At 40.7% G+C, this 23,918-nt stretch overlaps 1 protein-coding gene across 4 annotated transcripts in view; it reads left to right on the top strand.

The window, feature by feature from the left end:
• Positions 1-23,918, top strand: part of dcc (DCC netrin 1 receptor) — a 389,213-nt gene that overhangs the window by 178,724 nt on the left and 186,571 nt on the right. For all 4 annotated transcript variants that reach the window (XM_085168991.1, XM_085168990.1, XM_085168994.1 and 1 more), the window contains exons 6-7: positions 14,364-14,518; positions 15,792-15,912. In XM_085168991.1, the coding sequence (XP_085025117.1) occupies positions 14,364-14,518; positions 15,792-15,912 (276 nt within the window). The remainder of the gene's footprint in view (positions 1-14,363; positions 14,519-15,791; positions 15,913-23,918) is intronic.

Genomic DNA, 23,918 nt, shown 5'->3' with positions numbered 1-23,918 from the left:
GCATCTTGATTTGCAAACTGATTACCTTTCCTCTTTGCTTTGTGCTCGCTCAGTAATTCTGTCGAAAATGAGCACTTGTTTAAGAATGCGCAGACAGAAGATTCAGCAGCTCTCGGTGTGAACGGTTAGAGTCTCTGTAATGAGAAGTCTTGTGCTGGAGTTGTAATGAATCTGGCCCTGCTGAGACATGGAAGCCTAAAGTGCCTCATTTTGATTGAAAATTGTTTGTTCTCAGTGGCACACAGAAACAAAAAGGTGCTCGTGATGGGTTTTCTCCTTTTCTCAGCTTTGACAAACACAACATCCATGAAAAGTACCTGTTGGCATCACGTTTGCCACCATCAGAGACAGTGCACAGAACCTGAAAACATCATCTATCTACAAATCCAATTCCCTAATGGACATGGATCAATGTGTCATTAGGAATAATCCAATATTGTGCTAATACATAGACATATGGCACTGCTCTTCAAATTATTACATGTGCTTACAGTTACACAGAATGGGGTAAATTTCCAGAAGCCAATTTTATTTTAATTTTTTTACATTTCTGCTTAAAATCACACCCAAATTCAGCCAAAGTGGCTCCACAGCTGTGAGGTCAAACTGAATAACCTTGAACTGTTTAAATAACACTTGGGAGATTTTAAAATGCAGTAAATCTTTGTGTTCCCATCCCAAGGACAGAATCTGGTTTGAAATGCAAATAGAAACTGACATTTTTACTCCTACATATTCAAAATGGTAAATTCACTGAGACCGATATTAATCAACCTGTTAGAAAAAAGTTTCCTCTAACACTCCACCAGATTTGCTCCTTTAAGTGAATATGTCACTTTTGGCAGCGGCAGCAGGTTGTTTTTAAATTCAGATCAGATATTACTTGGCCCTGTCACGAGGACCTCAGTGGTGGAAAGGAATAAGGGTCATGGGGAATACACAGGCAGTGAATGAGAAAGTACTAGAAGAAAACCCTTTGATTCATTAAACTAGTCACCTTGTATTCTTTATTCGGCACCTAATGAGTCATTTAATTCTATTTAAGTTACACAATAAAATCTTTGCAGCCTTAATTCTTTTATATCAGACATTATGAGTGAGGCATGATTCTGACGGGGAAACCAATGCTGCTCATATGGTGCATCAACTTAGTCTCCGCATAAATCACAAATCAAGAGAGAAGTAGGGCTCGTTTCTGATGAATTCTATACAACGAGATTTCTTTTTGAGATTTTTGAGAGAACAGTGTGTAAGGCTGAAAATAATATATTATTAATATTATATGATCAGCACCATGGACAGCAACTACAGCCATCGGTCCAGGGAACACACATGTATCTAAATTTATGCACGGGATTCCCATATACTTGTTTGCCATTCACCTAGGGACCATTTTTGGCCCAAGGACAACACAAGGGTTACACTAATTCAGTTTTCTTCAGTTAGGCTGACAGAAGCCCGAAAGAGATTCAGCCTCACTAAAGTAACATAACATAACATAGGTGCTGTAGTATCTATGAGTGTAAAACTAAAGAGCCTCACAGACTGACTGGATTGGTCGCAATATAACAGGCAAAGTCATTTACAGATATTTATTTCCAATGGACTAGCTTCTCTCTATACATCACACACACACACACACACACAATAATGTGTTTAAGAATGTTTAAGAATATATATATATATATTCTTAAACATTCTTAAACATCGTTGCACCCCTAATATATGTATATATATTAGGGGTGCAATGATACACAAAATTCACGGTTCGGTTCGGTTCGATACTTTGGTGTCACGGTTCGATATTTTTTCGATACAAAAAAATGTTCATGCCATTTTCATTTGTCATTTATTAAAATTATAAATATATATTTTAACTCAAAAGTACAGTTTTTAAATTTAATGTTTCTGAAACAACAAAGTAATAAAAAATAATAATCTAGCTCAGCTCAGCTCAGCATTCCAAGAAAAACACCTGCTACTTACAGTAAAATATGGTGGTGGTTCCATCATGCTGTGGGGCTGTGTGGCCAGTGCAGGGACTGGGAATCTTGTCAAAGTTGAGGGACACATAGATTCCACTCAGTATCAGCAGATCCTGGAGAATCAGTGACAAAGCTGAAGCTGCGGCGGGGCTGGATCTTTCAACAAGACAACGACCCGAAACACTGCTCAAAGTCCACTAAGGCATTCATGCAGAGGAACAAGTACAACGTTCTGGAATCTCCGTCCGCAGACCTGAATATTATTGAAAATCTGTGGTGTGAGTTAAAGAGAGCTGTCCATGCTCGGAAGCCATCAAACCTGAATGAACTAGAGATGTTTTGTAAAGAGGAATGGTCCAAAATACCTTCAACCACAATCCAGACTCTCATTGGAATCTACAGGAAGCGTTTAGAGGCTGTGATTTCTGCAAAAGGTGGATCTACTAAATACTGATTTCATTTCTCTTTTTGTGGTGCCCAAATTTATGCACCTGCCTGATTTTGTTAAAAAAATTATTGCACACTTTCTGTAAATCCAATAAACTTCATTTCACTTCTCAAATATCACTGTGTGTGTGTCGTATGATATATATATATACAGTGGGGCAAAAAAGTATTTAGTCAGCCACCGATTGTGCAAGTTCCCCCACTTAAAATGATGACAGAGGTCAGTAATTTGCACCAGAGGTACACTTCAACTGTGAGAGACAGAATGTGAAAAAAAATCCATGAATTCACATGGTAGGATTTGTAAAGAATTTATTCGTAAATCAGGGTGGAAAATAAGTATTTGGTCACCTCAAACAAGGAAAATCCCTGGCTCTCACAGACCTGTAACGTCTTCTGTAAGAAGCTTTTCTGTCCCCCACTCGTTACCTGTATGAATGGCACCTGTTTGACCTCATCATCTGTATAAAAGACACCTGTCCACAGCCTCAACCAGTCAGACTCCAAACTCCGCCATGGCCAAGACCAAAGAGCTTTCGAAGGACACCAGGAAAAGAATTGTAGACCTGCACCAGACTGGGAAGAGTGAATCTACAATAGGCAAGCAGCTTGGTGTGAAAAAGTCAACTGTGGGAGCAATCATCAGAAAATGGAAGACATACAAGACCACTGATAATCTCCCTCGATCTGGGGCTCCACGCAAGATCTCATCCCGTGGGGTCAAAATGATCATGAGAACGGTGAGCAAAGATCCCAGAACCACACGGGGGGACCTGGCGAATGACCTGCAGAGAGCTGGGACCAAAGTAACAAAGGTCACCATCAGTAACACACTACAACGGCAGGGAATCAAATCCCGCAGTGCCAGACGTGTTCCGCTGCTGAAGCCAGTGCATGTCCAGGCCCGTCTGAAGTTTGCCAGAGAGCACATGGATAATACAGCAGAGGATTGGGAGAATGTCATGTGGTCAGATGAAACCAAAGTAGAACTTTTTGGTATAAACTCAACTCGTCGTGTTTGGAGGAAGAAGAATACTGAGTTGCATCCCAAGAACACCATACCTACTGTGAAGCATGGGGGTGGAAACATCATGCTATGGGGCTGTTTTTCTGCCAAGGGGACAGGATGACTGATCCGTGTTAAGGACAGAATGAATGGGGCCAAGTATCGTGAGATTTTGAGCCAAAACCTCCTTCCATCAGTGAGAACTTTGAAGATGAAACGAGGCTGGGTCTTCCAACATGACAATGATCCAAAACACACCGCCCGGGCAACAAAGGAGTGGCTCCGTAAGAAGCATTTGAAAGTCCTGGAGTGGCCTAGCCAGTCTCCAGACCTCAACCCCATAGAAAATCTGTGGCGGGAGTTGAAAGTCCGTGTTGCTCGGCGACAGCCCCAAAACATCACTGCTCTTGAGAAGATCTGCATGGAGGAATGGGCCAAAATACCAGCTACTGTGTGTGCAAACCTGGTAAAGACCTATAGTAAACGTTTGACCTCTGTTATTGCCAACAAAGGTTATGTTACAAAGTATTGAGTTGTATTTTTGTTATTGACCAAATACTTATTTTCCACCCTGATTTACGAATAAATTCTTTACAAATCCTACCATGTGAATTCATGGATTTTTTTTTCACATTCTGTCTCTCATAGTTGAAGTGTACCTCTGGTGCAAATTACTGACCTCTGTCATCATTTTAAGTGGGGGAACTTGCACAATCGGTGGCTGACTAAATACTTTTTTGCCCCACTGTATATATATATATATATATATATATATATTAGGGGTGCAACGATACAAAAAATTCACGGTTCGGTTCGATACTTTGGTGTCACGGTTTGATATTTTTTTCGATACTAAAAAATGTTCATGCCTTTTTAATTTATCATTTATTAAAATTATAATAATTTTATAAAAGTACAGTTTAAATTTAATGTTGCTGAAACAACAAAATTTAAAAAAAAATCTGATCGAGAAATCACTCATCTTTGGAAAAGAGAGTTAATTACAGAGAAATGGCTCTTTCCAAAGTAAAAGCTATACTATACGCTTCTCCTGGGCTATATTCTCAGCAGCATATTAAACATATCAGGTCCCCATAAGGAGAATCATGTGCTAACGGCTGGCTAAATGACTCGGGTAAAGTTTGTAGCATGCGTGCTTGTTGTTTTTGTCTGCTTCCACTTGTCTTTGCACTAGGATGATGCCGGACTAAATGTGCAGTCATATTCGTTGTGTTCCCACTAGTGCTGTCAGCGTTAATCTCGTTGAAATGACGTTAACGCCACAACACGGCAAATCTCCGTTAACGAGCTACCCGGATCACCCCTTGCGTGGGGCTGGATGGTGTCAACACGGCAACGAGCTAACTGCGCTAACGCACTAGTTCCCACCAGTGCATTGCGTGGCACATCCAACATACTGTTTTACTTTTGTCCATGACACACTTACCTTCAGGGTCATACATCACATGAAGACCAAAATAGTTCCAAACGCCAGATCTGAATGAGGGTGGGGGAGGTTCAATTTGCCATGTTGCAAGGAGAGCTTAACTTCTGTCTCGCTAGCTTGCCCTGCGCTCAGTGAATCTGCGTTCGACTACTCCACCTAGGCTCCACTGTCGAGCGCAGATCCACTGAGCGCTCAACACAGACAGCATCGTCAGAAGGAAAGTATTGTATTGTTCGATACATATGCGTACCGAACCGAAAGCACTGTATCGAACGGTTCAATATCGATACGAGTATTGTTGCACCCATAATATATAAATATATATATATAAAATAGTATGGGTGCATATTCTCAATATACAAACACAACCAACTCACCCATCAGGGCCCATTTGTGCCTTGATCTGCTCAAATCCAAAGTCCTGGTGATACCCTGTCTTTCCACCTTTGAGCACAATTTCTTTCCGTTGGTTTGCTAAACATAATTTAGAAAACCGTTGTGTTGAATCTATGACAGACCTGCTGCAAAAAAATTGTTGTATCATTTAACAGTGTTACAGGCAATTTGCACAAAAATGGTGCAACATTAGGAAGTACAAGTAATACTTTTCCTAGCATGCAACTCTGCTTAGGTTGTCTGTTCTAATCAATGGACTATAAAATTACTGAGTAAATATTTTTAGCTAAAATTCAATTCATGGCCCCTCATGTAGGCCATGTTCCCTGTACGTAGATTCAACAAAGAACATAAATAAAGCTTAAGGACTTGTCATTAGCCAGTATGAGTGCCATGTTCCTCAGTTTCACAGTCACATCCACCCCACACTCACAGCTGCAAAACTCTCTAAAGGTAAAGGCTTGAAGTTTTACAGTGGGACTTCGCTAACCAGTGGGTAACGTCATGGTGGCTGTGTCTAGCATTCCTGTACGGTCTGTCACTAGAAACTACTACTGCAGAGGCTGATGTGTCAGTATTTTTTTTTATCTGTGACCCCAACTTTACAGAAGTCTTTCACTAAATTGCTGTAGTTTCCCTTTAAATGTCCCCACATTATGGACAATACATTTACATCACTTAAAATTAAGGTCAGCAGTGGTGGATGAAAATGATATGCAAAATGGGCTCAGCATCCAGCAGCAGCAGCCATGTTAGCCCTTCACTCTTCAATGATAGTGGCTTTACAGCCCATTAACTCTTTGAGGCATCATGCGCGCAGAGTGGATGATAAGGTGTGTGTGGGGGTGTTTGAGCCTCCATGGATAAACTTAATGACTAATAATTGGTAGTTAAGTGCAGATTGAAAGAGCCCGCTAACGAGTGTCTGCTCAGAATTCAACTGTGTGTGTGTGTGTGTGTGTGTGTGTGTGTGTGTGTGTGTGTCTGCGTGCGTGCGTGTGTGTCTAAAGCTATAGATGTGTGTGAGTGCCCTTCACTGGATGCTATCATGATGATAGCACACACACACAGCAGATGTTCACTGAAATGAATGATGGTGCTGATTTCCATTTGAATGCTGAGTGGAAGTTATCAGGTGCAGCTATGGAGGGACAGCATCGCTGATGCTGTGTATGAGGCAGATGATAAAAAGATCACAACAGCACATAACAGTCGTATTGTTTCAGATTCTCTTTGTTTTCTGGCTTTGCATTAACTTTTCTCTATGATATGATGGGAAATTATAATCCATGTTTACCCAGACGAGGTGGAGTCAGACTTGTTGTGTCTGGCTGGGGTGGGAGAGGGTCAGCTAGTTGTTGATGCATTCCATTACCATATGAATGACCACTCCTCCAGCAGGAAATCACATTAATACACCGCCCTGCCTGCTGTTGTTCGCATTATTAAAAGAACGAAAAAAAAGGAAAAATAGGTGCCAGGAAGCGCGCACACACTTTTGTATAAACCTCTCCTCAGATGACCAGGTAATCAGTGCTAAACTTGCAGCATCCAAACAATCGATGGATGCCCAGGGACTTCCCCAAACAGAACAAAGGCTGCTGGGTAATCAGCCAGTGAGCTTCGACTGTAACGAGGGAGATTGCTGAAGAGGAAGAAACGGACAACATTTATCCTTTAGTCGATTCTTTTTTTTTCTTAGTTTGTTTAAGGCAAACTTTTTATATATTTTTTTGTCTTTTCTGAACGAAGACACTACAAGCAGACACCAAACACATGAAAACACACCTGAGAATCGTTGAGCTTGTCCGGTACAATCTTACGTGTCCCCCTATATTTTGTACATGTAACGTATGGTGTTGTCAAGGGGTCAAAAATAGAAGAACATGCTGTTATCCTAAAACCTTAACGTAAAATATTATTATCTAAAGAGTGTGCCTTCACGGTGTAGTTGTTAAGACATTTGCCTTATAGACAGGAGATCTCCACTTTGAGCGCAGGAGAAGACACAAACTCATCCCCAGGGAGGAAAAAAAAATACTGTGCCAAATTAAAAATGTGGATCCCTCCACAATGAGGGAGCAAACAAAAGTAGCTGTGTTTCGGCCTTATTGGCAGAAACACAAGTAGCTTCTGGCGAAAACAGCATGAAGGTTAAACTGAAGTCTGTATCCTGCTATTTTAGGGACATATTTACCACATTTGGTGTTTGCATTTAAAAAAGGACTGTTGGTATTTACAAAATGGGATTGCATGTAAAAGGTGGGAACCCTGTTACATATTCTGTGAGGAGGGGTTTGTGTGTCCCAGGGATCCCAGGGGCTATGTTGTCTGCGGGCTTTTGCCCCCTGGTAGGGTCTCCCATGGCAAATTGGTCCTGGTGAGGGACCAGACAAAGAGCGATTCAGAAGACCCTTATGAGGAAAACAGGGAACAGTTTACCCTGCCCGGGATAGGGTTACCGGGGCCTCGCCTTGGAGCCAGGCCAGGGAAGGGTGCCCGAGGGAGATCATCTGGTGGCCAGGCCTTAGTCCATGGGGCCCAGCCGGGAACAGCCCGAAGAGGGAACATGGGCCCATCCTCCCGCAGGCCCACCACCCACAGGAGGCGCCGTAGGGGTGGGGTGCATTGTGTGCCGGGCAGTGGCCAGGAGCGGAGGCCCTGGCGGACTCATCCCCGGCTACCAAGACTGGCAATAGGGACATGGAATGTCACATCTCTGGTGGGGAAGGAGCTTGAGTTACTGTGTGAGGTTGAGAGGTACTGGCTAGATATAGTCCGGCTCACCTCTACACATGGCTTGGGCTCTGGAACCAGTCTCCTGGAGAGGAGCTGGACTCTGTCTCAGTCTGGAGTTTCCCCTGGTGAGAGGCGGCGGGCTGGGGTGGGTATTCTAATATCCCGTCGGCTTGCTGCCGGTATGTTGGGGTTCTTCGCGGTGGATGAGAGGGTTTGTTCCCTGCGCCTTAGGGTCGGGGAACGGGTCCTGACTGTCATCTGCGCTTATGCGCCGAGTGGCAGTTCAGAGTACCCAGCCTTCTTAGAGTCCCTGGGTGGGGTGCTGGAAGGTTCTCCGCCTGGAGACTCTGTTGTCCCACTGGGAGACTTCAATGCTCACGTGGGTAACGACAGCGAGACCTGGAGGGGTGTGATTGGGAGGAACGGCCACCCTGATCTGAACCCGAGCGGTGTTTTGTTATTGGACTTCTGTGCAAATCACAGTTTGGCCATAACGAACACCTTGTTCAAACATAAGAGTGTCCATAAGTGGACGTGGCACCAGGAAGCTCTAGGCCGCAGGTCGATAATCGATTTTGTAATTGTATCACCAGACCTGCGACCATATGTTCTGGACACTCAGGTAAAGAGAGGGGCTGCGCTGTCAACTGATCACCACCTGGTGGTGAGTTGGATCAGGTGGCGGGGGAGGATGCTGGACAGACCCGGTGCACCTAAACAAGGTGGTTGGTGCCTGTCGTGGTGGTAATCCCCAAACCAAATGGTGGACACCAGAGGTGAAGAAGGAGTCCTATCAGGCTTGGTTAGCCTGTAGGACTCCGGAGGCAGCCGACAGGTATCGACAGGTCAAGCGGAATGCGGCTCGGGCAGTGGCTGAAGCAAAAACTCGGGTGTGGGAGGAGTTTGGAGAGGCCATGGAAAAAGACTTTCGGACTGCCTCGAAGAGATTCTGGCAAACCGTCAGGCGTCTCAGGAGGGGAAAGCGGTGCTCTACCTGCACTGTGTATAGTGCTGGCAGAGCAATGCTGACTTTGACTGAGAAAATTGTCAGGCGGTGGAAGGAATACTTCAAGGACCTCCTTAATCCCACTGACACGTCTTCCGAGGAGGAAGCAGAATCTGGGGATGAGGGGGATGACCGCCAATTTCCGGGGGCGAGGTCACTGAGGCAGTTAAACAACTCCTTGGTGGCAGAGCCCCTGGTCTGGATGAGGTCCGCCCCGAATTCCTGATTACTACTGTGAGTTATAGGAAGGATTCTTTTTACACTTTGCCATTCTTTGGCTGCTGATTTATAACCCCCCCCCCCCCCCCCCAAACAAAAACAAAAACAAAAAAAACAACAACAGCTTCTCAGTGTTTTTTTCCTCCAGGTTTTGATTAGCACCATTTATGTGCAGCACTTCTTTAAGCTCTGTGTAACTCCAGCCCATGGGATCGCAGTTCCCTGGACACCGAGTATTTGAAGGCTTCAGCTTTGGTCCAACTAAGATTACAGTGTGGGCATTAAGCTTAGAATCAGGACCTCTTCATTTCAAACCCCACAAGAACATTATTATTAATGTGGATGATCCATCCACATTAATAATATGCCAATGACAGACGTGAATCATTGTACACAGTTTACCTTTTTTCAGCAGGTTCAATGAATGTTTTTAAACAAACAAGTTCAGCAAATAAAAATGTAAAATGACATGATCATTTCCACTACTTGTTCTTCACTTCCTATTACAAAACTATAGATTCAACCTTCAGAATAAAATGGATTTAAGGCTAATTTTGAAAGAAGTCTTCCAGAGTGTTGTCAGTTTTCAAAACTGAATAGTTCCACGTGTCCTAGCTTTGTTTATCCAATCAAATGGATGTACTCATCTGGGATTTTTTTTTACACCATTTAAAAAAAAAAATTGGCTAACCAGAGCTGATGCTGTTTGCATGTCACGTGTGAGGTAATGATGGGAAACACTCTGGAGATTCAGCTGTGCTAATCGATTGATACTGACAACACAACACAATACAAGACAGAGACACAAACTGCATTTTACCTAATAGACTATAACAATGCTGGTCTTGTATTTTTAGCCTTTATGGACTCTGGATTTGTGAGCACTTCTGTATGTTTTAGTTCTTAGTTATTTTAATATTTTTTACAAATATTTTAGTTTTTACAGAGGCAGTCTGTCCGTCAGAGGATAGACTTTAAAGTTCTGATGCTGGTCTATAAAGCTCTGAATGGTTTAGGACCAAAATACATCAGTGACCTCCTGACCCAGTATGAACCTTCCAGATCCCTCAGGTCATCTGGATCCGGTCTTTTATCAGTTCCCAGAGTCAGAACCAGACACGGAGAAGCTGCATTCAGCTTTTATGCTCCTTATATCTGGAACAAACTCCCAGAAAGCCTCAGATCAGCTGAAACACTCAGTTTATTTAAATCCAGGTTGAAGACTCACCTATTCTCAGCTGCATTTAAATAAAGCACCAAATCCGCACTTAAGCTTAAATTTCAAAACTTACATTTTAACTACTGATTTTATCTACTGTTCTGATTTTATCTGTTTTGATTTTTGATTTTATATACTGTTTTGTTTGTTTGTTTGTTAGTTAGTTCGTTTGCTTGTTTTAATCAATTTAAAATCATTGTTTTTGTTTCTAATATATCTGTAAAGCACTTTGAATCACCTTGCTGTTGAATTGTGCTATATAAATAAACTTGCCTTGCCTTGCCTTGCCTAAAGTATAAAATGTCATAGCAGGTAAATTGCAGACACAGGACATGAGTTGGTTGGAAGAGTATTAAACAAGATATATCTCTAAACAAATGTCTTATATCGTAAGGAAAAGACCCTACATTATTTTACTGAAAACCCAACGACCTGACATTCACCATAAGCAAAAATTCAGATGTGGTGGGTAGGAATAATTTAATAAGAATAGATTTCTGACGGAGTCATAGACATTGTAAGGAATAGATGTAGCTTCTGGAAAACAGCCTTCAGTTTGCTCTCTCTGTGACCTCAGTAAACACTTCTGATTATTAAGGGCTCAACCACTAGTTTCAGGTCAAAATGAATTACACATGAAGGCCATTTTGTAAATTATGGTCATTATTAAATTCAGCAAGAAAGATTGTCCAGGGTATGTTCATTGGCTAATGACTTGTCAATCACCATGTTCAGCTAAAAGCCTCAAAATAAGACTTCACCAACCAACCAGCGATGTTGTGTTGGCTACACCTATCTTTTATACTTGTTATGAGGAGCCATTTATGGACAGGGGAGGGGGCAGCCATCTGCCATAACTAGTTGGGGGTAGAGGGGAAAGTGAAGATCGACTTATTCTGAAGGTCAAATCACAACACCGGGTAAGGCATTAGCCATAAAATACTGTTTACACATTTCACTTTCTATGTTGCTGAATATTTGAGATGTTTTCTGATCTCCACTGGGGAATGTGAACTTAAAAATAATATCCAGTGTGGAGTGTTTTGTTTGTTTGTTTGTTTTACATGTCCAAATATTAACTGTTTACAGGTGAATATTATAGTACCCAAGCACATAACACTACACAGGCATAAATATCCCACAATGATGATTGCTGAGATCTAACCAATGCTGTCATTATAAAGTAAAAGTAAAAAAAAAAACAAACAAAGGCGAGAGCGAGAGGCAGGGTGCATCCTGCAAAACTATCTGAAATAAAAAATATAGTTAATATCTTGAGTTTGTCTCTGTGTTAAAATGTATTTGTACTGTTGTATTTTGATATTGAACTTCTCAACAATATCACAAACTAAATGATTTTGAGCAATAAAACAACTCAACAAACCAACTAAAACTAAACTGATTTTTTTTAAAGAACATAAATGCAAAAAAACAAACAAAATATTAGAAAACTGATAATAAACGAATAACTCTGGATCTTACATTAACTGTTATTTTTTCACTTTGTCAGACAAAATGTTAATCAAGACTCTCTAATGAAGAATTCTCTCTAATTGACTAAACATTCTCATGAAGTGACATGTTATAACTTAACTAGTGCAGCTGAAACAATTCATACCTCAGACCCAGGTTAAACAATAGTACTGGATAATTAGACACAAGCTCTGATAGGCACAGCTGACAAAACCAGAGCAAACTTGTTATCCTCAAGATGGAGTAAGCAGGATATTGTGGTCTTAAAAACTCAATTAACTTTGTATTTGCAAATAAAAAGTTGTGTGTTCTATCACGCTCTGTAATACAAAGTTTCTCTGGAGCTGCTAAACCCACTTGATCTGTGACCTCAGCACTGAACTGAAGAGGAAGCTGATTGCTTTAGACGTGTTCTCCTGTGTCTCCTGTGTCTCCTGTGTTTAGTTACTTAGACTAATTCTTGGAAGCCGTGTTGTGATCTGTGTCGTATGTACCTGAGTGTGTAGTTTGTCGGTGTGGTGAAGAGGCAGCCGCTCACACTTTAAAGGAAATCGTTACCTCTTAATTAGAGCATTACTGCAGTGATAAAGTTACACCTCCAGATAATGATGTGTCTATCGGAGGCACATACAGAGCTCTACCTCTGCTAACTTTCTTTCTTTTCTGTTCTCTTGCTTTGTTCATTCAACCTTTAGTCTTTTTTTTTTTACCTCCCTCTATTCTTTCTCACCTTTTATTTTATTTTTCTTGATTTCCAACTCTTCTTCTCACAGTTGATCGATTTTCTTTTTTTTTAAATTCTGTTTTTTTATTCAAGCTGAAGTTCCACTAATGGCCACTTGAGGCCGCTTCCAAAAGTGAGTCAATATCCATAGACTCCCATGTTAAAATGTCCAAACTTACAGCAGAAATAAACACGTTTACTTTAAAATAAAATGTGTGGCAACATAGGATGCACCAGCCAGCTGCTTACCTTATAACCTTTTAGGTTTAATTCAGCAAAACTATATTTCTAACCACAAGTCTAAGCTTGGGAGCAAAGCAAAAATGACTTTTTGCAACAACAAAAAAAAAATGTTTTTGATGGCATGCCAGTTAGAATGATTACTTTTTGTCTCCTGGTTTCCAAGGCATGCTTCTGTCTTTTTGTCTCTCTTGGCTCTTCACCATATTCTTTGTATTTTTACATTTAACAGCTCTTACATACTGTGGCATCATGTATATCTGTGAGTCTGGTGACAGTTACAGGACATTCCCGTGTGTGTGTTTGCTGACACGCAGTGTTTGTAGTCTCGCAGCACTGACAGCGTCAGCGTGGCGCTTGGTGCTACACATGGCCCTTCAGGCTTCCTCCTGTCTGCTGAGGCTCAAAATGGCTTCTGTCTCACATCTCCGTTTTCAGTCATGAGCTACTGACGCGTGTTCAAAGACGACAACAGAGCTGGAACATGGCAGCCTCTTCGCCTGCCTTCAAACCTGTTTACAATCGAGTGAGCTGAAGACAGTTCGCTATGACCTCATACCTGAACGTTGCTCGGTCTGTCAGCTGCTTCAGTCACTTTGCATCTTAATGGCTTGAACCTCTCCCACAGAATCCAGACCACTGATACGATTAAAAGGGTTAATTTGTGCTGTTAAACGATTGGCAGTGACTCCCAGTCTCTCAGTATGAGTTTAGCGCCTCTACAGACTGTTTACTGTGTTTTTGCTAGCTTCGGGTACTCTGTCTGATTCCTATAGCCATATTTCTTGTTATAATAGCTTTTGGTCTTTGCATCATGATAACATTGGACTTTCCAGCTTTGTTTTGGAGAAAGAAAACCACAAAAAAACCAGGAAAGAATGCCAGCTAACCTGACCCCAGGAACATGCTAATGTCACATTAATGCAGGAAAAGTTCTAATTGATTTTCTCAATGCAATATTGATTCATGTTCGCGTCTGTTTGTTGAAAGTACTGAAACACCGTAATGTTTGTTTCTGACTCCTTCACTATGTTAACTAGTTGCTATGTTTTCTGCTGTTTGATTTGAAACTAAGAATTTACCAGATTAATCTGCTGCTGTGTTCACTTAGCTAAGCCTAAGAATTGCAGCCATCCTCCAACTAACACCTGAAAATGTTAAGTTAATCAGCAGCTGTCTGTGAGCAGATGAATGTGTGATGATCCACTGAGGCTAATGAGATCAAACACATTTAGGGCTTTACTAATAAGCTGATGGCTCAGGTTATATTTTTGTTAATTAGTCTGTAATTAACTGAGGCCGTTATAGAAACTTGTTAATGTGAAACATAATCCCAAAAGGCAACTAAGTAAAGGTGTGTGAACACTCGGACTGAGCAGCAGTAGCATTGATGCAGAGATGCTCCAGCATGCAGGAAGAGGTGGTTGTTTATATGTGCTGTTTTCACTCTATGTTTCTGCAGTGCCTCCTCAGTTCCTCAACTACCCGACCAACACGTACGCCTATGAGTCAACCGACATCGAGCTGGAGTGTGCTGTGACAGGAAACCCGCCGCCGACCGTCCGCTGGATGAAGAACGGGGAGGAAGTCATCCCGAGTGACTACTTCCAGATAGTGGTGAGTCACTCAGAAAAGTATACGCATACAGTCCTTGTGAAAAATGTGGACACACCTACAGAGGTAAACTAAGGCCACCTCAGCTATGAAATACCACATATGGAGTTCTGTAGCAAATAAAAAAGTGTTAAAAAGTAGGCTGTGTTTCACATTTTAGACCATAGCCTTAGACGCGTCACCTGTTACTACACGTTATAACTCTTTTATCTTTTCACCAGTATTAATTCAATAGCTTCCAGCCTACAGTAGTTACTGTGTGTGTGTAAAATACCCATCTGAAAAAAGGGCAAACAGACTGTAAATGTAATACACATGTATTCCAAGCTTACTAGGTACATATTGTTAGTACTGTTTTTTGCCTTAAGAAAAACTTAAATTTTTGGTCTCTTAGATTTACCAAGGTGCTAGAAACAGAGGTTTTGGTCCATATTAGCATGTCAGCATCACCTAGTTCCTGCAGATTTGTCAACTGCACATCCATGAAGCAAGTCTCTCATGCCACCACTTCCTGTATTGGATTGAGATCTGGTGACTGTGGAGATCGTTTGAGTACAGAACTCACTGTCATGATCAAGAAACCAGTTTGAAATGATTTGAGCATCCTGACATGGTGTGTTGTCCTGCTGGAAGCAACCTTCAGATGATGGGTTTTGCTATGATGCTCTGACTTCAGTCAGCAAGGCATTTTTGCCCAGAGATCTGCAGCTCGCTGGATATTTTCTCTTTTCCAGACCATGCCATAAGCCCTAGAGACGGGCGCGTGAAAGAATCCCAGCAGATCAGCAGTTTCTAAAATACTCAGACCAGCCCACCTGGCACTAACAACCACACCACACTCAAAGTCGCTTTATTCCAATGCTGGGTTTGTCTTCACCTTGCCTACATGCATGTGATTCCATTTTCCAGTAAAGAAGCACTTTAATAAACATAAACAGAATCTTTAAAAAAAACACAAATAAATAAAGCAGCACAGACACACCATTTTTTCCTGTATATGTTTTTAATGTGAAAAATTAAGCAGTTATAACAGAACCGCAGGGAGCTGTGAAATCAATGAATTTGAGAATTAGAGAGCGCGTTAGAGAGAGAGCTAGAATATGGACTCTTGTAATAGAATAATCCAATAATCTGGGTCATCCAACATATTCTGCTGCAGACATTTTTGTTCATGCACAGTTTTTGATTTGGTGTAACTGACATATTTTTCACTTGTACAAAGCTCTTAGCCAGACTCTTAATTTTCTGACATGTTGTTGTCTTTCTTGTGTCTTAGGATGGCAGTAACCTGCAGATTTTGGGCTTGGTGAAATCAGATGAAGGATTTTATCAGTGCATCGCGGAGAACTCTGCTGGTAGCTCTCAGGCGATGGCTCAGCTGCTGCTCCGAGAGCCAGGTAGGAACACACACACACACACACACACACACACACACACACACACACACACGCAGCTTACACATGTCATATCCCTCTGCTGGTTACAACCTAAACATCCAGCTGTCATCACCTGCCATCCTCATTTCTATCATTACCTCTTCAGTTTCAAACTTTTATTCATATTTCTGTCCCTGTGTGGTGGTAGTCTATCTAATTAACTGGCAGATGTCGCTGATTAGAGTTATTTAAGTTGTAATTATATGTGAGGGAAGCAATAATTATAAATTATAACATTATTAGGGTTTACAGAGGAATGGTCTAAAGTCCTGACCAGAAGTCCTGGTAAAAGTAATATATATATATATATATATACATGTATATATATATATATATATATATATATATATATATATATATATATATATATATATATATATTAATATGTAAATAAGCATTAATAATCTTTTTGTTGACTTACAGTAATTTTGCAATGACAAATATTCCGAAATGCATATTCTGAAGCCCAAAGGTTTCTCTGCAGTCTGCTTTATGGGTAAATTTTGTTCCATGTTAAATATTTCCTATTGATGGAATTATTTTAGCTCTATGAATTATGCTAACTTTGCTAAAAAGAACAAGATGACTTAAACACCCTGCACGACATCAGTCATGTTCATCCATGTATATCAGGTTTTTTAAATGTGTGAGCTAGGTCCGTTTAAGCTCTGGGTTCAGTCCATCCCAAATACATTAATACAGACCCTCTCAGTGTGATCAGAGGTACCCTACAAAGATGTATCTGTTCTGTTAGGGTGTATAAAGAAGCTGGATACAGGTAGAGCGTGTGCAGGTATTAAATCAGGGCTTGCTGTAGCTCTTTTAGCTGCTTTTGTGTTGGTAATGCATACAGTGATGCTCCTCCTATTTCTTTCTTTGTCTACACATTTAATGTAACAGTAGGTAATTAGCATGTGTTTGCTGTGTTTGCTGTTAAATTTGTTGATTTTGTTTTTTTTCTGAATGGCTGTAGGGTGTTGAGAGTGAGAGTGCTAATGTGTATTAATAGTTTAATTAGATGCACATTGTAATGTTAAATTGTATCTGTAATATTCTTGTGTTAGTTTATAGAAGGGCAGCCTTGAATGAGCAGTCTAAAGACATTACATTTTGTTTACTGGATATTAACTCTAGCCAATAATTATTTTCATCTTGCTTCCCAGAGGAGATTGGTTATAGCTACAGACCAGAGATGGACAATTAATTTTCTCAGGAGGCCACATGAGAAACTGGAACTGTTTTGGAGAGGCACAACAATAAACTGAACTCGATTCTACTCGATATTAATTGTATCTCTTCATAAGCTTAACAACAGTTCCAGGTTCTTATGAATCCCATTGGGAAAATTAATTGCCCACCCCTACATAAAGACAGTATAAAATATAAACATACTTTCTAGCTCTGAAAAGTGAAGCCATTGGAGAGGTTCCAATGGTCCTATGGAAGTCTATGGGAAAACGGGCCTTTCCTGAGGAGCTCATGTTTCAGTTCAAGTCAGTCTTGTAAACTTTCTCCACTGTTCGTATTATAGAGGTTTAGACAAGTGAAAGACTCCTGGTTCATTCTCGGGAGGAGACACAAATCCTTTTAGGGCTGCATGACATCTTGGTGTATATCAATAAAGATGTGGTTTGATGACCATTGGAACAGTTTCTGTGTTCACTCTGATTCAAACCCAGTCATTTCTTCTATAAATAGGCTGAAATAAGAGTGAAAATACTCAGTTCAGAGAGAACCAGAGTTCAATTTAAATAGACTAAATGCAGCAGGTGTGAAAACACTGAAAACACAAAACAAAATCTATATCAAAGACCACCTGACCCCTTTCAGCAGCCTTCTGGTCAACCGCTCAAACCACTGGATCATCCCAAGTTTTCCACCTTTCATTTTTTAGCTGCCCCACCCTAACTGATGCTGGATACACATTTATTAGACTTTATTTACCATACAGAGGGCTGGCCCTTTCAGGGCGGTCTGCTTAAGCCCTAAAATCAAGCAACGATCCTTTGGCCCTGTCCCCAGTGGATGTGGCCTGTTCTTACATTTGGTTTTGTCAGTAATCACATCACAGTCACAGCTGAGAGAACAGCAGGAGCTGGTCCATTTTGGCAAAGCCATTATTTGTTGTGTTGTTGTTTGTGTTGGTGTTGAAATCCAGTTAGTCATGTGGAGCGACATAAGCTACCATCTGACACACTCACAGACACACACACATGCACAGTTATAGGGAGATGTGAACAGCTCAGCCACTCTGCAGAACACCTGAGTCAGCACAATAGAATCATTTTGCATCTAAATGGACCAGCAGCTGTGTGGATGTGTGGATGTGTGCATTTGTGTATGTGTATGTCTATAACCACTCTGAATTATCCTGGTTGTGATCCTGGACTGTGTAGTATCTGTTTATTTGAAACCTAGATGTTTTAGAGAAGCTAAGCTCGTTGCGAGATAATTGTTACAGGAGCTCGGATATGTGCGCTCGTGTAAACAGCTGATGCAGGCTACTGGCCACAGTCTGCAGTCTTCAGCTGAAGTCATGTGATGTGAGTGGAACAAATGTGCTGCCAGCAGCAAATAATCATCTTTTTTTATTTTTAGATTGCATTTTTAGTCTCCAAGTCACAGAGGAGCACACGGCTTTATTTACTGCACAGACAACCGGGCTTTAATTGGAGATGGGCTGCGTGTCTTCTGTTATCATTTAAACTTAACTCACCACAGCTGCTTTTTGTTGTCAACACGAACTCCAGGCTTTCTTCATCTGTTTTATATTAAAAGCCTTGTGGTGAAGCAAGTCAGCATCGCCAGGCTTTATTGTGAAATGACAGCAAGAAAATATTTTTAAAAAGAACCCTGATTACAAAAATATATATAGCCTATTATAACATGAACGTCAGCACACACACACACACACACACACACACACACACACACACACAAAATGGAAATGAGCTTCCTCCGAAGGGTGGCTGGCCTCTCCCTTAGAGATAGGGTGAGAAGTTCGGGAGGGGCTCAGAGTAGAGCTGCTGCTGCTCCACATCAAAAGGAGTCAGTTGAGGTGGTCCGGGCATCTGACAAGGATGCCTCCTGGGCGCCTCCTGGGTGAGGTTTTCCAGGTATGTCCCACCAGGAGAAGGCCCCGGGGCAGACCCAGGACACGCTGGAGAGATTATATCTCTCGGCTGGCCTGGGAATACCTTGGTGTTCCTCCAGACAAGCTGGAGGAGGTGGCTGGGGAGAGGGAGGTCTGGGTTTCTCTGCTGGCCCCAGATAAACGGAAGAAAACGGATGGATGGATAGATGTTAAAACTAATTATGAAATCTATTTGAAGTGGGAAGTGGTAAATCCCAGGTTTCCAGTCAAAATTTTTAGTTAGTCAGACTTCTCATTGCAAAAGTTGGAGCAGCTACAATCGAATAATCCAAGATGGAATCAGTGAGCATACGTGGTAGTGAAACTGTAGAACTTCTTGACCTAATCTATGATACCAGTTAGGGCTGTGCGATATGACCAAAATCTCATATCCCGATATTAAGACTTCTCTCGTCCAATAACAATATAAATCACAAAAATGTAACATTTTCTGTAAATTCTGTGAATCTCGGGCAGCTCGACTTGCGTGAAGTGTTTCCAGCTGGGCGTTGCGTACCTGGAGTCGAGTGTTTTAACTGATGCATGAAACTATACATTTTTAGACATAGGTTGTAACGGCCGCCGTTTTCTTTGTGAGTATTTATTACACGACGTGCTGCGGGGAAAAGCCTGTTCTAACGTTTGAGTCTAAGGTTTATTTTTTAGCAGCTGGCGGCTCTTTTTTGCTTCTCAACCGTAAATACTCTGCATCTTTCACGTGATTCAGTTTATTTTGAAAAGCCTCAACAGGATCTTGAGCTTTATTGTGAAAGGTTTATGTGGAAAATAAACAAGCGGACACGCGGTGGTTTTACCGTCGTTGTTGCTAACGACAACGCATAAAAACAAGCGCTTGTCTGTCTGTAGTGTGGTTATATTAAATATAAGAGAAAGAGAGAACTTTAAGAAATTAATATAGCCACTACAGTGCCCATCAAAATAATGAAAAATATATTGCTGTAAACAGTTTATTTTGCGACACCACGAAACAAACGATAGCATAAAATGAAACGATAGACGTTTTTATATCGTCATCCGATATATATCGTTATATCCAACAGCCCTAATACCAGTCTATAAATACTGGCCTCTGCACTTCTGCTGGTCAACCTACAGCTGCATTCAGACAGTGTTGGGGAGTAACGGAATACATGTACCGCTGTTACGTATTTAAAATACAAAATATGAGTAACTGTATTCCGTTACAGTTACCATTTAAAAAGGTGGTATTTAGAATACAGTTACTTTGTTGAAATAAATGGATAACACAGCGGTATTTTCCTGTTTCATATTGTCACAGGTCAGGACTGTTTGGGTTTTGTTTGACAGCTATGTGCTGTTGTTCCAGGCGGCAGCGTTACGGTTGCCATGGTTATGGGGTGATGTGCACTCTCTGCGACTGTGCCTTTCCTGGGTGAGAGAGCGCCTTTTTGTTGTTGTGCTAAGCTAATAGGCAGAATGCTTACAGGTATAGCTCTAAAGAATGTAGCATCATAGGCAGTGTAGTCCGTGCTGCAGGGAGAATGGACTGCCATACTCGTTATGTGTCTGTGAGCGCGAGGAGGGAGAAAAAGGAGGGTGGAAAAGTACGAGCTGTCACGGAGCAGAAACGGGAGCTGGAAGCATGCAAATATAATAATAACCACTGCAGCCAAGAAGAGTGCCTGACGAGCCCAGTTGTAAGTAAGCTATTAAGACTCGACTGTACACCGTGTTCGTGTTTTCCTCTGAAACAATAAGTTCCGTTGGAGCAGCCTTTTAACGCTTCTCTCTGTCTCTCGCTAGCAAAGTTGACCCAGACAACAAAGTAAAGCTAGTTTTCAGCTACGAGCCCGACAAAGAACCCACCGTATTAGCCAGAGGTCCCTTTACTACGGTCCGGACTTTCAGTAATAGTAATAAATCACATTCATGTAGTTGTAAACAGCATGATAATATATTAAGTAATCCAAAGTATTCAGAATACGTTACTCTCATTGAGTAACATAACGGAATACGTTACAGAATACATTTTGGGGCATGTATTCTGTAATCTGTAATGGAATACATTTTAAAAGTAACCTGTGTTGCTCTTGCTTGGACAACACTTGAGGGCCTATTATATTTGTTGCAGTGGCTTTGTTGCTTGCAAACAGATGTCACTACAGCCTTGTCACCATTAATAACAGCACTGAGGCTGTGGTATGAATGGTGTCACTACTTAGATAAAACCTTCACATCAGTGGTGGTATAATAGTAGAAAAAGTTGAACTGCAATGACATGATCACCATTATTGACCACACGAGTGTTTGGGACCACTAACTGATCAGTGGCAAGGCTCACACGGACAACAGCAGTAAAGTCTGGAAGAAATAAAGGCATTTTTCTATATCTAAGTGACATATAAATGACCAGATTTTAGATATATGTATAAGCTAAATAAAACACTGCAGACTTGTTTACATTTTTATTAGGGATGCACCGATACCGATACTGGTATCGGGTATCGGGACCGATACTGTAAAATGTGGTATCGGTTAACTCGTAAAAGTTAACCGATACCACGAACCGATACTAACTTATTTCATTAATCAGAGGGTGGATTGTCATTTTTGTTGTAGTTTTTTAGATTAGCCACTAGGGGGACATCCCGCGCCAGATAAAAAAAGAGAAACTGGAGGCTGCAGTAGCTAGGCTAAACAAAATGTCAGCAGTGTGGACCGGAACAGCCAACTTTAACTCGGGTTTTGGAAAAGCGATGAAAAATGTCAAGAGAAAATCCACGGGCAGTTAAAATAACAGAGGCTCTGACTCATTTTATTGCTCTGGATGACCAGCCAATGCCGGCCGTGGAAAACATAGGATTGCACCGTCTTCTCAGCATACTCGAGCTGCGATATGAAATTCCCAGCCGCCCACACATCAGGGAAATAATGGTGCCAAAACTTTCTAAAGAGGTAAAGACAAGCAGTGTGTGCGATGTCAGTCCTTGGTTTAACGGCACAGTGGACTGATGATCCAGGGCAGATGGGGAGTTCGTTCGTCAATGCCAAATACTTTCGTTATTTTGTTTGTTTGTTTATAATATGGACACTCTGCAATAATTTAAAAGTTTATTTTATTCTCAAACCTAATTTGTATTTATTTTATTCCAAACAGAAGTGTTTATTCATTATTCTGAAAGCTCGAGACAGTGCCAATAGTTCAGTGATATTTTGTTAAATTACAATGTGGAGACTCTGCAATAATTTAAGAGAAGTGCTTATTTTTCACTTGAAATTTTTTTGTGGTCATTTTTATTAAGATATTATTCATTATCGGCAGAGAATAAAATAAAACCTGTTTTCCAATTCATTGCATTTGTGTGTGTGTGTGTGTGTGGTAGAAGTATCGGTTTTTGTACTCGGTATCGGCAAGTACTCAGATCCAAGTATCAGTATCATATCGGTTTGAAAAAATTGGTATCGTTGCATCCCTAATTTTTATATTAAACCTGGCCTAGATCAAAGATCAACGGTATGCTGGTGCTGGGGGAAAGTGTTTCATTATAATTCTTTTGGTTTCACATTCATTCACTTTAAGTTTGGACATCCAGTTCTTGACTTTGGTCAGAGAAAAACCAATGCTACACCGTAAAAAAAAAAAAATCCTAAAAAAACAGTAATATTCTGGCAGCTGGGGCGCCAAAATAATACCATAAAATAACTTTCTCATGAAAATACGGTTATTTTCAATAATGACAATACAGTTTGTTTCCCTAAATTTACATGGGATTTTGCCTTTTTCAAGTGCTTTTAAACATTAAATTAGGTACATTTTAACGTGATCAAACAATGACATTACCTATAAACAAGGTCAATGAATGCAGCAATATGAATAATAATACTTAAATATACAGTTAACAGTTGGTTGCCCAAGGACACAACCACCGAGAGTGTCCGAGCCAGGGCTCGAACCGGCAACCTTCTGATTACAAGGCAAACTGCCAACTCTTGAGCCACGATCGCCCTAAATAACAATAATAATAATAATTATTATTTGATGTAAAAAAAAGGTTATAAGAATCATTTTATTTTTTCCATAGCATTACATTTGAATTTAACAGTTCAATCTTTCAAATAACGGACAAATATTTGTGAAATTATGATATATTTGTGAAAGTATTTAAACAATCTAAATATGCATATGTACAGAAAAATACATTTAAAAAAAACAAGAAAATTATGTTTTATTACATTTACAGATATTTTATGTTGATTTACATTCGAAATGTAAAATCACAGTCTATTTATGTAAATTTAATGATATTCTAGAAGAACAGTACAAAACTCTAAAATACACAGTAACATACTTTTATATTACTTTTTTTTAACATTCCCTCATTTTCTTTTGATTGGGAATTACAACCAATAGCAGCACATTGTATATTTGTTTCCTACTTTGTGAATTGCTGCTTTGCACAGGGTCAAAATATATTTAGTATTTTTAAAATAATAAACATATTTGTTTTTAACAGGTGCTTCAGCAGGAGAGAGCATTTATATTATATTGACTCCAACAGGTTGAAATATTTTGAGATTAATAACATAAGACAAAACACATGAATACTTCTCGTCACCTGTTACCTGCGCTGTCACCTGTATGCCTTCATCTAACCTGCTCTGTCTTCTTTTCTTTCTTTTGTTCTTTCTTTCTTTGTCTTGACTTTAATCACTGTTCGGTGTGTTGCTTCTCCCCCGAGCCAGGAGCACAGATGGCGACACACACTCAGACATTAACAGGGTCAGATGGTTGGTGTTATCACTTGGTTGCTATCGCCACGGGAACCAAGCTTCCCAGCAGGCTCACAGCGGC

The sequence above is a fragment of the Neolamprologus multifasciatus genome, chromosome 7 (genome assembly GCF_963576455.1).
Source record: "Neolamprologus multifasciatus chromosome 7, fNeoMul1.2, whole genome shotgun sequence".
In the NCBI taxonomy this organism is placed as follows: domain Eukaryota; kingdom Metazoa; phylum Chordata; class Actinopteri; order Cichliformes; family Cichlidae; genus Neolamprologus; species Neolamprologus multifasciatus.
This window is presented reverse-complemented; position numbering and strand designations above follow the sequence as displayed.